This window comes from Schistocerca piceifrons, chromosome 2 (genome assembly GCF_021461385.2).
Source record: "Schistocerca piceifrons isolate TAMUIC-IGC-003096 chromosome 2, iqSchPice1.1, whole genome shotgun sequence".
Lineage (NCBI taxonomy): Eukaryota > Metazoa > Arthropoda > Insecta > Orthoptera > Acrididae > Schistocerca > Schistocerca piceifrons.
Window position 1 is genome coordinate 542,551,361 of NC_060139.1, and position 15,772 is coordinate 542,567,132.

The 15,772-nt window shown below is 37.7% G+C and overlaps 1 protein-coding gene across 3 annotated transcripts in view; it reads left to right on the top strand.

The window, feature by feature from the left end:
- Positions 1–15,772, top strand: part of LOC124774886 (gamma-tubulin complex component 3-like) — a 290,049-nt gene that overhangs the window by 82,884 nt on the left and 191,393 nt on the right. For all 3 annotated transcript variants that reach the window (XM_047249540.1, XM_047249538.1, XM_047249539.1), the window contains one exon: positions 9,498–9,683. In XM_047249540.1, the coding sequence (XP_047105496.1) occupies positions 9,498–9,683 (186 nt within the window). The remainder of the gene's footprint in view (positions 1–9,497; positions 9,684–15,772) is intronic.

A 15,772-nucleotide genomic window follows, 5' to 3' on the forward strand; every position in this document is an offset into this window, starting at 1 on the left:
TGGACAAAAGTAAGGCAGAAGATACATAATGTAGAAAACACCTTTGAAACTATAGCGTTTGAAATTTTTGAACATTCCTCCTCCAAGAAAAACCACAAGGTTGGAAATCATGAACAAAAAGGGTAAGTTATACTTATATAGTGGGGAAAAAAGTTCTTATAAACTTTGGATCAAGACAGGCACAAGGCGCAGGGAAAAAGACTGAAGTAATAATTGACATAAGTGTGGAAGTTGTTTAGTAGAAATAGGAAGATTAGAAAATTTGGAAAATACATGGAAAGATCTAGAATACAATGGACAGATAGGCAGGAACAAAAGTGGAAAGATAGATAAGAACAGAAGTGTTCACAATTTGTAACGCAGCCACTCACTCTGACCAAGTTAATCATTTAATAAAATGTAATAACGTGCATAAGCATTTGGAAACAAGGCATTGGTTCTGAAAAGTATTGGATAGTAAAGGCAATGCCTACAAATAGCAGCCCAGTTCGCAGCTCTGTTAATTAAGGGTATTGTCATAGGTGTTGATTAATAGTGCAGATAACAAAACTGAAATGCTTAAAAGTCCTTACAGATTCAATCAAATAAAGGAATAATGGCACTTTCAGACCAAAATAGACAACATAATTGTTCAACTAGTTACTTATTGAGTGGTATAAGTAATTGGCAAGTGCACATGCTCTGCAAAACCACTTAGGTGTAAGAAAATTTACAATTGCATAATCATTCTAGGTGAGCAGCATTTTATTTGTGAGTATATTGAGTCTCATTTCTGAAGGCCCTTTGTACCTATGGTGGTAACAACATAGCTGTGAAATGATATTTTTCTCTTCACAAATTCAATTTTTGTTTCCAGCGTGAGTGCCATTTCAGCACTGTCTACCACACTGAACATTCGTGTTTTCTTTTCGTGTGATATGCATAGTAAATCATTAAGTGTAGATCATAAATTTTGACCCTTGGATGTTTCCCAAGAAATTATCAAGTACAATTATAAACACGAACTCCGCAACTTGTAATATGAATGGCATCATGTTATAATGATAATATTTTCCTGCAGAGAGGACTGCAGTTTAATTTCGTGATTCTGCCCAGATGATAGTTGCCAGTGTCCATGTGTAAGAACTAATAGGGTCATACACTGTGAAACTTTTGCAATGCTTGATATAAGTAGTCCGGTTGGTCTGCCACTCATTTAACAAAGGCATGTGCATTAGTGACGACACTTTTATTTGCTAATATAATAAGTTTTTGGTTGTTAAATAGACAGTTGGTCCATTCCACTACACCCTTTCTGCCATTTTATTGATCTCCTTCTACACCACCTCTGTTTTGGTTAAAGATACAGGGTTCAGTTGTACATAATACATTTTCTATAGCATCTAGAAAATACTTGTAGTCATGCATTAATACTTGATTTTTCAGGCAAAATCACATTTGTTTTGCAACAATATCTGATACATCTTCTAACACTTTTCCATTGTGATGTCTTGAACATTACTTCCAATTTGATGAACTTCATTATATGAGTGGCGATCCCCATGCAGGTTTCCGACACAGTAACATTATTCTCCATTATCTAAACCAACATTTCTTGGTATCCTCACAGTGTGGATAGATTTGTATGACTATCTTCCCAAATTATACTGTTTATTAAATTTTACATTTATCTGGTTGTCCTGACTGCAACTCAGTGCTCTAATTTTTTCAACTAATAATCATTTGCTGATTAAAAAGTTTTGGTTCCCAAAATTTTGGTTGTGCTCTAATTTGGTACAGTCATAAACTTGTGTTCAAAACCCACATCATTCATCTTTATAACAAAAAAGACCTGTTTTTTTATTATTTATTGATTTGCTATTACTGTCAGTAGTAACTGTAACTTAAAAACTTGCATCGGAGACTTCTGCTGAAGCAAGTTCTTTAAAACAAGGATAACTTGTGTGTAATGGTGCAGATATCTTTAGCAATGAAAGTTAAAATGTCCACATTTACTCTATATATTTTCTTTGGGATTCTGTTTAGTTAACACAAATCTGTACTTGACTTGTTACCTTCCCGCAGTAAGTCTTGTACAGCAGTAACATTGCTCTACGAGGGACCACATAACTCTATTTTGTGTCTAATGTGCAGGTTTCTTCACCCTTGTTTCCACGACTATTGTAGCATCCATCTATTGGTACTGCATAAGTTTGTTATGTAAGTTAATTGGTTTTCCGTCTTCTTTCTCTACCATGTTTTTTGCTCTTTTGAATTTATACAAAAAAAGGAAGAAAAAATGACTGGAATCAAAATTAATGGTATTCATATTGACTACATTAAATCAAGAGATAAAAATTACGGAAGCTAAAAAATAAATACCAAGAAGACAGAATTATTAATGATTATAGACATGAAAAGAGGTGGATGTAAGAATGACCAAAATAGGCAGTGAACAACTGAAGAAGGAAGCAACGAAATTTTACTATCTAAGTAGCACTGTGGAGAAAAACAGTAGATGTCTCGAGGAAATCAAGAGAACAGCACTGGCTGAAAGTACTTTCCAGAATACGAAGAACATTCTGTTGAACAAGGACATCATCTTCCACACTAAGAAAAAAAATTATAAAGACCTTCGAATGGTTTGTCCTGACATGCAGATGTGAAACCTGGATGTTAGCAAACAACAGGGGAGAGCTCACCTTTGAAGCAGAATTAGAACAACTAGCTGGAATGACAGAAAAATGAATGAGATGGTTCTACAAGAAATAGGAGAGAAGAAAGAACTACTGAAAATTATAGAACAACACAAAGAAAAGCTCGTTGGAAACTTAATTAGACATGATATTTCTTTATGTAACATTTTTGAAGACAAGACTGTAGGTAAGAAAATGAGGCGACATCTGAGAACATCATATTTCAAATAAATGTGACCAGTGAGATGATGTTTTCTAAGAAAAAGAATAACAATTCATGCTGCATCTGCCTACAACTTTGTTGAAGCCACAATGCAGTAATTTCACCATATCATTTCATAAACTTTATAATCTACATTTTCCTGGATGATTTGTACCTAGTCATCAAATGTGTACTCATTCTGGCCCACAGCACTAGTCTGCTCATGAAGTCGTCATTACTTACTTGGTGTAATTTGACTGTGACTTAAACAAAGCCTGTAGATGCTTCTCATCTGTTAGATGATGTACTTGCCCTCATTCTTGCTAGAATCATTTGGGATGGGTACCATCTTCCTTTGATCACTCCTTTCTTCCCCGAATTAGATTCCTCCCTGTGCCCTTGACACACGTAGCTAACTCGTCATACACCTGTGTTGCCTCCACCAAATAATAGGATCTGCCACTTCATTATCCCGAATAATGGATGTTTTCTTCATTTTCAGATCTTGTACAGTAATCCACATTTTGTTGGACAACCCTGTTTTCATTCTCATTTACTACCGTTTCTATTTTGCTTCAATTTTGTGCATTTTTATTTCCTCCACTCTGTATTTTGGGGTCGTCTGAGATCTGTTGGTTGCATTTTCCATGTAGCTTTCTCATACCTCCTCTTTTTTAAGCTTTGGTTGGAGCCCATAAATAGTGTAGCTGCTGTTTTTGTGTTTGTCTTCCCTCAAGTTTGTAACTCTTATTTTTAAACTCTATTCTAAGAGGTGCTTGAGTTCACCATCTACTTCTTGCATTTTTCTCCTTCCTGTATTTGGTTGGTTGTTCCCTCGTTTGTTCCTATTATTCCCATTTCTGTCTTAACAATTTCTTTGTCTGTGATTTTCAGGCCAGTCCTTCCCTATTTCTAATTATCACTTTTCCCTGCCAAATTTCTTTGTCTTCCACATGTTCTAAAAACTTAGTGAAATACTTCTTCCTCTCCATTTTTCATTTGGAATCATCTGCCAGTTTCTACCAGGGATTTAAACTCTGACTCTGATCTTTTGTCATATGAATTGTCCACTTTCTTTAACCAGCTTCTCAAAAATTTGTTTTGTGTTATCATTTGGTCTGTCAGCACAAATTCTTCAGGAACACTTCGATTCTACTCAGATCAGAATTCTTCTAGAAAGTAGTCTCTGAATTCATGGAAAGTAATTACATTCATAGATGGGTTTAATCCCCACCTCTTTATTGTTCCCTCCAACAATGACATTAATATTTTTTGACCCAGTCACAATTTTTTAAAATAAAAATCAACAAGGTACCATCTACCCAGTTTTTTTTTTTCCCCCCGTGTAGGTTGAAACCACCACCTTCTGAAAGTACAGTGTATGATTTCTAAAAGATAAAAGATTGCCACAAAATGCTGTTATCTTGCTTGATAACCCTCCTGCGCGTCCCGATGAGAGAATTCTTATATCTGGCGATGGTCTCACTGTACCTTAGTTTTTACCTCCTAACATTACTGCTGTTATACAGCCAATGGGCCAAGGTGTAATTGCATCAATAAAATGGCTCCATAGTGTTATTCTACTGAGAATGCTGGTTAATAAGAGTGATTTGGTGGCATTCAGGAAGAAGTTGACAATTCTGTATGTCATACATGGTATTTCTGATGACTGTCAGGAAGTCAAGCCACATAACACTGGCTTGATCTTGGCGACAAATTCCTCCAGATATAGAAGAAAGTGGTTTTCAAGATTTCAGCGATGAGTAAATAACAACTGCACAAGTAATGAATCAGACTATGGGTTTAAATGGTTTTTCAGGTGGTGATGAAGGCAACTTGAATGAGAGGCTGACAATTGATGCTTATTAACCTGGCTTCCAGTACATGAGTTATGCCAAAATTGTGACTGCTGCTTCACAACAAAACAAAGAAGAGGACACTGGACGTGAAAGTGGGGAACAAAGTCAGTGACATTTTCAGTCATTGTACTGCATTGCAATGTGTTGATGTCCATCTAAATTATATGGGCCACAGGGTTTCAGTAAAATGACACTATTGCTGCAAGAAAAATTTGAAATGCCAGGCAAATAAATATGAACTTCTATCAGAAGCAGACCAACCTCGCAGACTATTTTAAGGAATAAACAGGACTACATTACGTACACAGAGAGCTTGGATAAACTTTCGAATAAAACTGAATGTAAGAAAATATCTTGATTATTTGTGTTTTTCGGTTATTTGTGCGTCTTCTCTCCCACATTACCCCAAATAATCAGGAGTAAACAGTATTTTGATGCAGTGCACATAGTAAACCAATTATGTCAAACTCATTGATTGCACTAGGTTTTCTCCATGTTGACCACTTCGGTCTTAGTTCCAGAATGGTTACTGGCAGCACATCTACTATTGTGATTTTCCATTAACATAAATACAGTTATTTGTTGACTTAAGAATGCAGTTCTGAAACATTGACATCTGGTCACTTTATATCAGTAACATTGCCAAACTGAGATTAACATGCTGACCCCTTGAAGGTACAGGGTAGAGCCCAGTAAAAAGAAGACTCATTTTCTTTGGCACTTCTCACCTTCGTTTTTTGCTCAGTCTGTGTAAGGTGCATACTTTTATCCCTACAGATTGGCAATGCCTACAGTAGTCTGGGCAGTGGAACATACCATTTGTACATCTAGTCACACTGAGCCACAAATACCATCAACCCTATGATCAGGTTAATCAGTTATGGCTAATAGGGTGCCTATTTGTTTGGAAATAGTCATTGTTCCCAAAATGTAAAGGAAGTAAAGGCAGTGCATAAAACTTGCTGTCAGATGGACAACTGTCCTGCATTAAATTTAGAGTGTTTACCATAGCTTTTAATAATATTGATTAATTATGTAGATCACAACAAAACTGAAAATTGTACAAAGTGCTCACAATCGCAGGAAAATAAAAAAAAGGAAAGAATGATGCAGACAGCAGTCTAAACTGAACAGCCACACAGTTCATCCAATTAATAGTGGCATTAGTGATTTGAAAGGGCAAGTGCTCTGCTGTATGTGCATTGCATTTCAGGAGAACTTTTAAATCAATGATTTCATTATTTTCTATAGTAAGCTTGAGACTGGCAGTCTCATACTCATACAGAGAAGTATTGAACCAGCTCAGACTACAGTTAAGAGAATATTTGACCAAATTACTGTATTTATTAAATATTTGTTTCATGTGTGAAATATTTTTTTGTATTTATTGATGAATGGTAAAAATGAATGAAGAGTAGTGATACTGAAATTACAATAATAAAGTTTTTATCAAAACTGTTATTCAAAAACCATACAAAATTATCATTAAAAGTGCCTCACACATTCTGTTATGTAATTAATCACCATCCTTGTTGATGATGATTGCCTCTTGGTGGAATAGATGATTATTGGCAACAGTAATAACACTGGGTCCTATAACCGGGCTGCTGAAATGTGTCATTTCAAGGTCATTCCCCAAGCACCGTAAAGTTGGCAATATAACCGACAAAGCAGTAGGGAACGTGAGGCGCTGTGTCTTCTGAACCAATAACAGCACCGCAACAAAAGCCAGCTCCGGCGTTGACGCTACCACGTTGCCGGCTTCCGTTTAAACATTGTATAAGATGTGCTACTTCAAGACTTACAAGATACTGAAACTTTTCTCAGGGGGGAAACCGTTACTTAAGATGGCAGTAAAAAGTATTGGCTTATGTTTTTAAAAGTTAGGACAAAACATCTTACTTGAGAAAGCTCACGTCGTTGCAGCTCACAGCATTTTTTTACGCAAAATAGTGGGAAAGGATATACACTCGGTCATATGGTTACTCAAAACTTGGGTCAATGCTGGAGAATCAGTTGATAAATGCTGAACAGATGATACTCCAAATAGCAGTGGTCATCAGCCCAACAGGAAGAGGATTCCAGTTAATTGTGGCCCATGCTGGATCTTCGAACGGCTTTGTGCCTGAAGGAGTTTTAGTTTTTCAGTCGAGAAAAACCAGTGACTAACATGGGGATATGGACCACCCATGCTCTCTACAGTGGTTTAAAAATTTGTTGCTCCAGTTTAGTTTTCTGACAGTCTTTGTAATGGACACTGCACCATACCATCTCGTAATTTTAGACAAAACTCCCATCATTAGTGTCCGTAAAGAAATGATGGTGCAGTGGTGGCAGGCGAGAGACATTGCTGTGGACATTAGCATGACAAAGCTGTTGTTATATTTGCTCGTAAAACAGACTAAGCCTATGACACCTAAATACATCAAAGATGAAGTTGCAAGTGAACAGTGTCATGTGGTAATTAGGCTACTGCCGTATCACTGCCATTTTAATCCAATTGAATTGGTTTGGAGTGATGTCAAGGCATACATTAGAAGCAACAAGACCTTTACAATAACGGAAGTAGAAAGACTGATATGCAAAGGTCTTGCTATAGTAAATGTTGCCTCACGGAAGAAGAAAATAGACCATGTTGCTGAACTCATAACAGAAGCACAGACTATAGATGGAATTATAAATGAAGAGAAACAGCTCATGATTTCTCTAGACAATGATGATAACAATTTCGGCGCCAATTCCGATGATAGTGAAGGGGAACTGTATGGAATTGTGCCACTGACATTGTAAATTAGTGAGTGTAAATGTATACAGAATTAATTCTTTCGCTCTGCAACCGAGTAGGCTATGCATGTTTTGCTTAATTTCTTTCTCCAAGTTTGGATACCGTGTTCTTTGGTATGCTTAGATTTACATTATCAATACGACATTTTATATGTAGCTATCATCGTAACAATTTGGAATGACTTTTCATAGATATTGCCGTAACTTCGGGTGTTTTTTGTTTCCTGGTTTCATAAACTATCAAACGCTTCGTCTCCATTGCTGTTCTCTCCATTGTTAGAAAAACATACTTTATTGTACTTACGTACAAACTTTGATTGTAGTTTACATTTACAAAGTATACTTCAGAGCTGTTGGCGTTTGGGGTGGAAGCTATTGCAACCTCGCAATCGCAGTATAGCCGATAACAAGCGAGCTGTCAAGTGACACGTTTCACCGGCCCAGGTATATATATTTTACTGGCCATGATGGCCCACTGCAGTGAAATATGACAAATTTATTGGGCCTACTTCTTCAAAAGTCTTGCCCCCTCACTTATCATGATGTGCTCTACACTTTTTGCGAACAGCTACTGGTGATGTGAGTGTAAAGTAGAACGTGAAGAAAGAACCACAGTTAATCTGAGACCAGGCATACCTAACCTATGGTCAGAAAGGGATCACAAATGAGAAGACTGAATTATTTGTGATTCCCGAAGTGCTACCAGCAGTCCATTTAGCACATTGACTAAGCATATGGAGTTAAAAAGAAAGGGATAGAATGGTTGAGCAGCTCCTTGTAAGAGACACATTTATGACGTCAGTGAAAGTTACGTTTGAGGTGGGATAAAGTGTGATGCCACTTGACTCTGTGGATAACTTTAAACGAGTGATTTAGAGTGATAATCACAATATAACCCATGCAATCTGATGGAAGGGTTCAGATTTAGCGAATACCTGGATAACATTATATGTCATCATGTATAATGTTAACAGTGAAATAAGACTCGAGGTGGTTTTATAGTATGGGGGTGTATTTTTGTTCTTAGGGTTAGGTCCCCATACTGAATTTAATGAAACGATAAATGTGGAAGGATATGAACACCCTTTATAATATTGTATATTGTCATAAAGCAACGTCTGTGAAGCAACAACATTCTTGAAATGGATTAGGCTGCCCAGAGTCCTGACCAGAACCTCATGGAACACCTTTGGGATGGAGCTGGAATGTTGTCTTTGCTCCCGACTCCAGTGTTCAACATAAATATCTTCTCTGGTTCCGGGTCTTGAGGAAGGATGGGCTGCCGTTCCTCCACAGACATTCAGATACCCCATTAAAAGTGTCCCTAGTAGCGTTCAGGCCCTCAGAAATATGATGGGTGGACACACCCCATATTATTTTCCACTGGCAAGTGTCCAGGTGCCCTTCTTGATCAGATATTGTATTTTATGCCTCATATCTATATGCGATTGGAACATCTTTTTATTCCCACTAGAGAATGCAAACAATAGCACAAGAGTTCAGGGGTGTGACCAGTAAATGAAGCAAAGCACAAAGGAAGTTTCAACCTCAAAACTGCAATGATGATGATAAAAAAAATTGAAAAGAAGTTTTCTGAAATTAATATAGAAAAACATTGTGAAGTGATGGACAGATGAAGTTACTGTGGAAATTTATGACACTGCATTTCCTTATAGTTACTAATATATTTATCTTTCTGGCTAGACTTCTTACTATGTGTTGTTGCCATATTGATTGCATACCTGGAGGTACTTAATTAATGTTTAATAAATCTTTATTGATGACACTTCTAAAATTCAGAGTTTTCTCCAGTTAGGAGACTACAGAATGTTCTTCGCCCTGTGAAACACTTTTAACACAAAGTTTTCTTTGTCATCTGACTTATTTAAAGATGAAAGTTGTAACATCCAACTTATTTTTCAACAGAAGATATATGTAAATATAGAGTCATTAGGACTGACAAGATTCTTTCTGCAGGTGGACCTCCGTCCATCGGTCCGGCAGCAAGTACTCCGTTTGGCGGAGGTTGGGTGGCTGCACAACCAAGTGCGACAGTTCTGTGATGCTACGAGACCGGCTGGACTTGTTAACCAGAGCCTTGTAGCTGCCCTACATGATGAACTGACAGAATACTACAGATTGATTGCTGTACTGCAGTCTAGGGTATGAGTCTCAAAAATTTCTCATGATGAAGTACTGTTTATCCACAGGAAGTTGATATTCAAAAATGAAATTGTTATCAAACGTACTTGATATTGAACATGTTAAAATATTTCAATAATTTGTCCTCGAACGGGAGTTAAGATGATCGAATTTCCTTGTGCATAGATCCATGGCCATAATAAGCATTTTGATTTTTTCAGTGTGTCTATCACAAAACAAACTTTTGCCATCTTTGGCTGTTTAAAATTTTTAAAACAGATATTCATTAGTTTCATCATTAATTATGCACTGACTTTGTTATGATAACCCCACAAGGTTCCAGCTTTTAACATGGAAAGTGGTAGACATTTTCAAGACTACAAGATTGAAGAACACACATAGCATTTACAACATAGAAGTAATTTCGCAGAAGTTTGTTTAAAATCCATCACAAAAATACCTCAATTTTTAGTATAGTGAACATGCTATCATTAAATGTATGTTATTCTGCTCAGGAGTATGCCACGCTGATCTTGATTCTGTTTTTAATCCAAACATATCTTGATTGATTTAGTCTTACAAAGAGACAGTGTGAATGTGCCCACACTGATTTGATTCGTATTGACAGGGTATGTAGGACACGACTAGGACTTTAACATATGTAAATAGGAAGATGGAACTTTCAACCATTTTTGAGAAAATTGGTTTGAAAATCATAGGCGTGCTTGTGCTGTATGCTTTGTAGGGCCTCTAGTGTTAAGAGGATCCTCAGCCAAGCTAGTAAGTACTTAGTTTCATATGTGCGAGGTGTCTGCATCAATTCTCACTGCCAGTAGTTTATTTTTCAGTTCCATGTAATTCTAACAACACATTTAATATGGGTTTGAGAAGTATCAGTATTTGGTCTTTCATTTACTTTTTTCCTAATCTGTAACATGAAGAAAGCAGAAAAAGGTTTTTTTTCTTAAGGAGATTGGAAATCGAAAAATGATACACTTCAACTTACAATCAAATCATTGTATCCATTTTATTTATATTACTGTATCTAATTTGTGACAAGTATAATGTATAACCTATGCAGCACTGCACAAATCAGGTTGATACTGATCGTAGAAACATGGAAAACAATAATTATCATGACATATAGAATATGTAGGGGTTGCTGAACTTTTGTATGTCCGTGGGTTTTTCAGTGTGTCTGTTGCAAAGCAAACTTGATTTACATTCAGAAACAGTTCTCGGGCATCACACAATTTCACAGCATATCATGTATATCGAAGCATAGTACCAAATGTTGGTGTAGATAACACTCAAAAGGTAGTAGCACCTGCAGTGAGATTCGATCTAGATACTTCGCGCTTATGAAACTAAGCGCTTACTCATTTGGCTGCAAACTCATTGCTTATTAATGACCCTGCGAACTATATAAGCAAGCTAAAATTTTCAAGCCCTTTTTTCCTCCCTGGTTGAAAGTTGTACTTCCTTCTTACACAAGTTAAAATCCTAGTTGTGCCCTATACTTCTTGTCAATACAAATCAAATCTGAGAGGGTAGGTACATATGGCTCCCTTAATAGTGTAATCCAGGACTTGCCCTTAGTCTTGGAACTATTGTATTTTGTATAAGGAAGAAGACACTAATAAACAGATTCTGTAATCTCTGCAATGTGTAATCAAGATATTCCTTGAATAATGGGTGAATAGTTACAATCTAAGGGGTGAACCTGTAGTGGGTGAGGCATAAAGGACGGATGTTTTTTTTTTAAATAAAATAATTTTAAAATTTACTCAAGCTTCAAAAAAAAAATTTTGTTTTACACCCAGAATTTAACTCCAATGATGTTGCCATGTTACAAAATTAATGCTTGAAAACATAATCTCCCAGGTGAAGGCCATTTTCAGCTTCTCAAGCCACTCTTAAAAGTTGGCATCCACTCTCTTCATCATTGCTCTGTCAATTTGAACAACACACACGAATCCTGATCACACTTCAGACTAATGTGCATGTAACAGTAATGCACCAGATGACTGCAGCATGCCAACGAAACATGTCATGCTAATAAATATTAGTAAAAGGTGACTTGATAGCAGTAAAAATTATTTCGTAAATGTATAATGCAGTTGTTGACCTATATATAGCTACGTTCAAATGTGCTTCTTCAACTGAACCTATGAGTTGAAACAAACGTATCTCACCCATGCATGTCAACTGAAAATAGCTTGTACATGATGCATCTTAAAGATAAAATATTATAGAATTGTTCATGTAATTGTAAATCTTGTGTGTGCACATGTAGCAAATATGTTTGTAAGATTTGTTTCTTAAATTTTCGTATCCTTAACCCTTTCATTGATACAGACATGCTTGCTACAGGCCATGCCAAGTGCAGTGTCATTATGACCTGAGCAGACTACCTGCACCAGGACTCTCTCATCCATGGCCACTTCCTGCATGCTGCATTACCTGTACCATCCATCTACATCTACATTCATAGTCCGCAAGCCACCTGACGGTGTGTGGCGGAGGGTACCTTGAGTACCTCTATTGGTTCTCCCTTCTATTCCAGTCTTGCATTGTTCGTGGAAAGAAGGATTGTCGGTATGCCTCTGTGTGGGCTCTAATCTCTCGGATTTTATCCTCATGGTCTCCTCGCGAGATATACGTAGGAGGGAGCAATATACTGCTTGACTCCTCGGTGAAGGTATGCTATCGAAACTTCAACAAAAGCCTGTACCGAGCTACTTGAGCGTCTCTCCTGCAGAGTCTTCCACTGGAGTTTATCTATCATCTCTGTAACGCTTTCGCGATTACTAAATGATCCTGTAACGAAGCATGCTGCTCTCTGTTGGATCTTCTCTATCTCTTCTATCAACCCTATCTGGTACGGATCCCACACTGCTGAGCAGTATTCAAGCAATGGGCGAACAAGCGTACTGTAACCTACTTCCTTTGTTTTCAGATTGCATTTCCTTAGGATTCTTCCAATGAATCTCAGTCTGGCATCTGCTTTACCGACGATCAACTTTATATGATCATTCCATTTTAAATCACTCCTAATGCGTACTCCCAGATAATTAACGGAATTAACTGCTTCCAGTTGCTGACCTGCTATATTGTAGCTAAATGATAAGGGATCTTCTTTCTATGTATTCGCAGCACATTACACTTGTCTACATTGAGATTCAATTGCCATTCCTTGCACCATGCGTCAATTCGCTGCAGATCCTCCTGCATTTCAGTACAATTTTCCATTGTTACAATCTCTCGATATACCACAGCATCATCCGCAAAAAGCCTCAGTGAACTTCCGATGTCATCCACAAGGTAATTTATGTATATTGTGAATAGCAACGGTCCTACGACACTCCCCTGTGGCACACCTTAAATCACTCTTACTTCGGAAGACTTCTCTCCATTGAGAATGACATGCTGCGTTCTGTTATCTACGAACTCTTCAAGCCAATCACACTATTGGTCTGATAGTCCATATGCTCTTACTTTGTTCATGAAATGACTGTGGGGAACTGTATCGAATGCCTTGTAGAAGTCAAGAAACACAGCATCTACCTGGGAACCCGTGTCTATGGCCCTCTGAGTCTCGTGGCTGAATAGAGCGAGCTGGGTTTCACACCGTCTTTTTCGAAACCCATACTGATTCCTACAGAGTAGATTTCTAGTCTCCAGAAAAGTCATTATACTCGAACATAATACGTGTTCCAAAATTCTACAACTGATCGACGTTAGAGATATAGGTCTATAGTTCTGCACATCTGTTCGACGTCCCTTCTTGAAAACGGGGATGACCTGTGCCCTTTCCCAATCCTTTGGAACGCTACGCTCTTCTAGAGACCTGCGGTACACCGCTGCAAGAAGGGGGGGCAAGCTCCTTTGCGTATTCTGTGTGAAATCGAACTGGTATCCCATCAGGTCCAGTGGCCTTTCCTCTTTTGAGCGATTTTAATTGTTTCTCTATCCCTCTGCCGTCTATATCTGTATCTACCATTTTGTCATCTGTGCGACAATCTAGAGAAGGAACTACAGTGCAGTCTTCCTCTGTGAAACAGCTTTGGAAAAAGACATTTAGTATTTCGGCCTTTGGTCTGTCATCCTCTGTTTCAGTACCATTTTGGTCACAGAGTGTCTGGATATTTTGTTTTGATCCACCTACCGTTTTGACATAAGACCAAAATTTCTTAGGATTTTCTGCCAAGTCAGTACATAGAACTTTACTTTCGAATTCATTGAACGCCTCTCGCATAGCCCTCCTCGCACTACATTTCGCTTCGTATAATTTTTGTTTGTCTGCAAGGCTTTGGCTATGTTTATGTTTGCTGTGAAGTTCCCTTTGCTTCCATAGCAGTTTTCTAACTCGGTTGTTGTACCACGATGGCTGTTTTCCATCTCTTACGATCTTGCTTGGCACATACTCATCTAATGCATATTGTACGATGGTTTTGAACTTTGTCCACTGATCCTCAACACTATCTGTACTTGAGACAAAACTTTTGTGTTGAGCTGTCAGATACTCTGAAATCGGCTTTTTGTCACTTTTGTTAAACAGAAAAATCTTCCTACCTTTTTTGATATTTCCATTTACGGCTGAAATCATCGATGCAGTAACCGCTTTATGATCGCCGATTCCCTGTTCTGCGTTAACTGTTTCAAATAGTTCAGGTCTGTTTGTCTCCAGAAGGTCTAATATGTTATCGTCACGAGTCGGTTCTCTGTTTAACTGCTCAAGGTAGTTTTCAGATAAAGCACTTAAAAAAATTTCACTGGATTCTTTGTCCCTGCCACCCGTTATGAACGTTTGAGGCTCCCAGTCTGTATCTGGCAAATTAAAATCTGCACCCAGAACTATAACATGGTGGGGAAATCTACTCGAAATATTTTTCCAAATTATCCTTCAGGTGCTTAGCCACAACAGCTGCTGAGTGAGGGGGCCTATAGAGACATCCAATTACCATGTCTGAGCCTGCTTTAACCATGACCTTCACCCAAATTATTTCACATTTTGGATCTCTGTCAATTTCCTTCGATACTATTGCACTTCTGGTGCTGTGCTGAATGTTTTCTAGGTAGCTTGCAAACCTAACACTGTAGAATCCATGTACCCACACTCCCCGTTTGTCTGTGCTCAAAGTGCATGCTAGCACAATAATTCAGACACAAACTCTTCACAAGGGAAATGAATTGCTTGTGGGTAAACACTTCTGATGCATCTGAATACATTCCAAGTACATAAATAAAGTTATTTGTTCTCTAGAAAACTTCAAGGCTGGAAATCAATGTTTCCAATTATGAAATCTTTCCTTTATGTCAAAAAAATTTGATCAAGTTGTCGAGAAATGTATCTGTAGACCTTTTTATTAACTGATGCTGTGTATTTACTTTGTGCATGAAATAGATATTGCTGCATATAAAAAGATCGGTCTGTCTGTTGCCAGCACACTATTTCATCTGGAGAGACACTTCAAGCTTGAAACCTTTTAGCTTTTGAATTCTTTCCACAATGTGCAGTATTCATTTTCAGTCTTTTTATATGTCCATTGACAACTTTCCCCGTCAAAAATCATGACACCTGAATATTGTAGTCTATATTATGTAATATGTCTGTGTGTAATGTGTGGCTGCCGGAAGTTTCATTGTTGTGTTTATTAGTTATTGTCCAGTGCTGTGTTGAATAGAACATTGTGTCGCTCAGTTTGCGAATTTCGAGATGGAGGAACACATCTGCATTAAATTTTGCATTAAACTCAAGAAAACTGTACAGAAACACACCAAATAATGCAGGAAGCCTGCAGTGATGAGTGCTTAAACTGTACTCAGCGCTACAAGTATGGTTCACACGGTTTAAAAATGACTAGACAGAAGTTAAAAATGACCCTCATTCAGGATGCCAGATGAATACGTAGAATTTTTGTTGTGCTGGTGCAATGGGTGCTGTGTAATTACATCGTGAACAAAATAGATGTAGCAACATCTGAAACAGAATGTGTGTTTCTTGCCACCCTGCTTCATCATTTGGAGGGACGCTCCAAAGTGAGGAAATTTAATTGTTTGAATACTTTTCTAAATAGTCAGTATGTATTCCCAGTCCTTCCTTATGT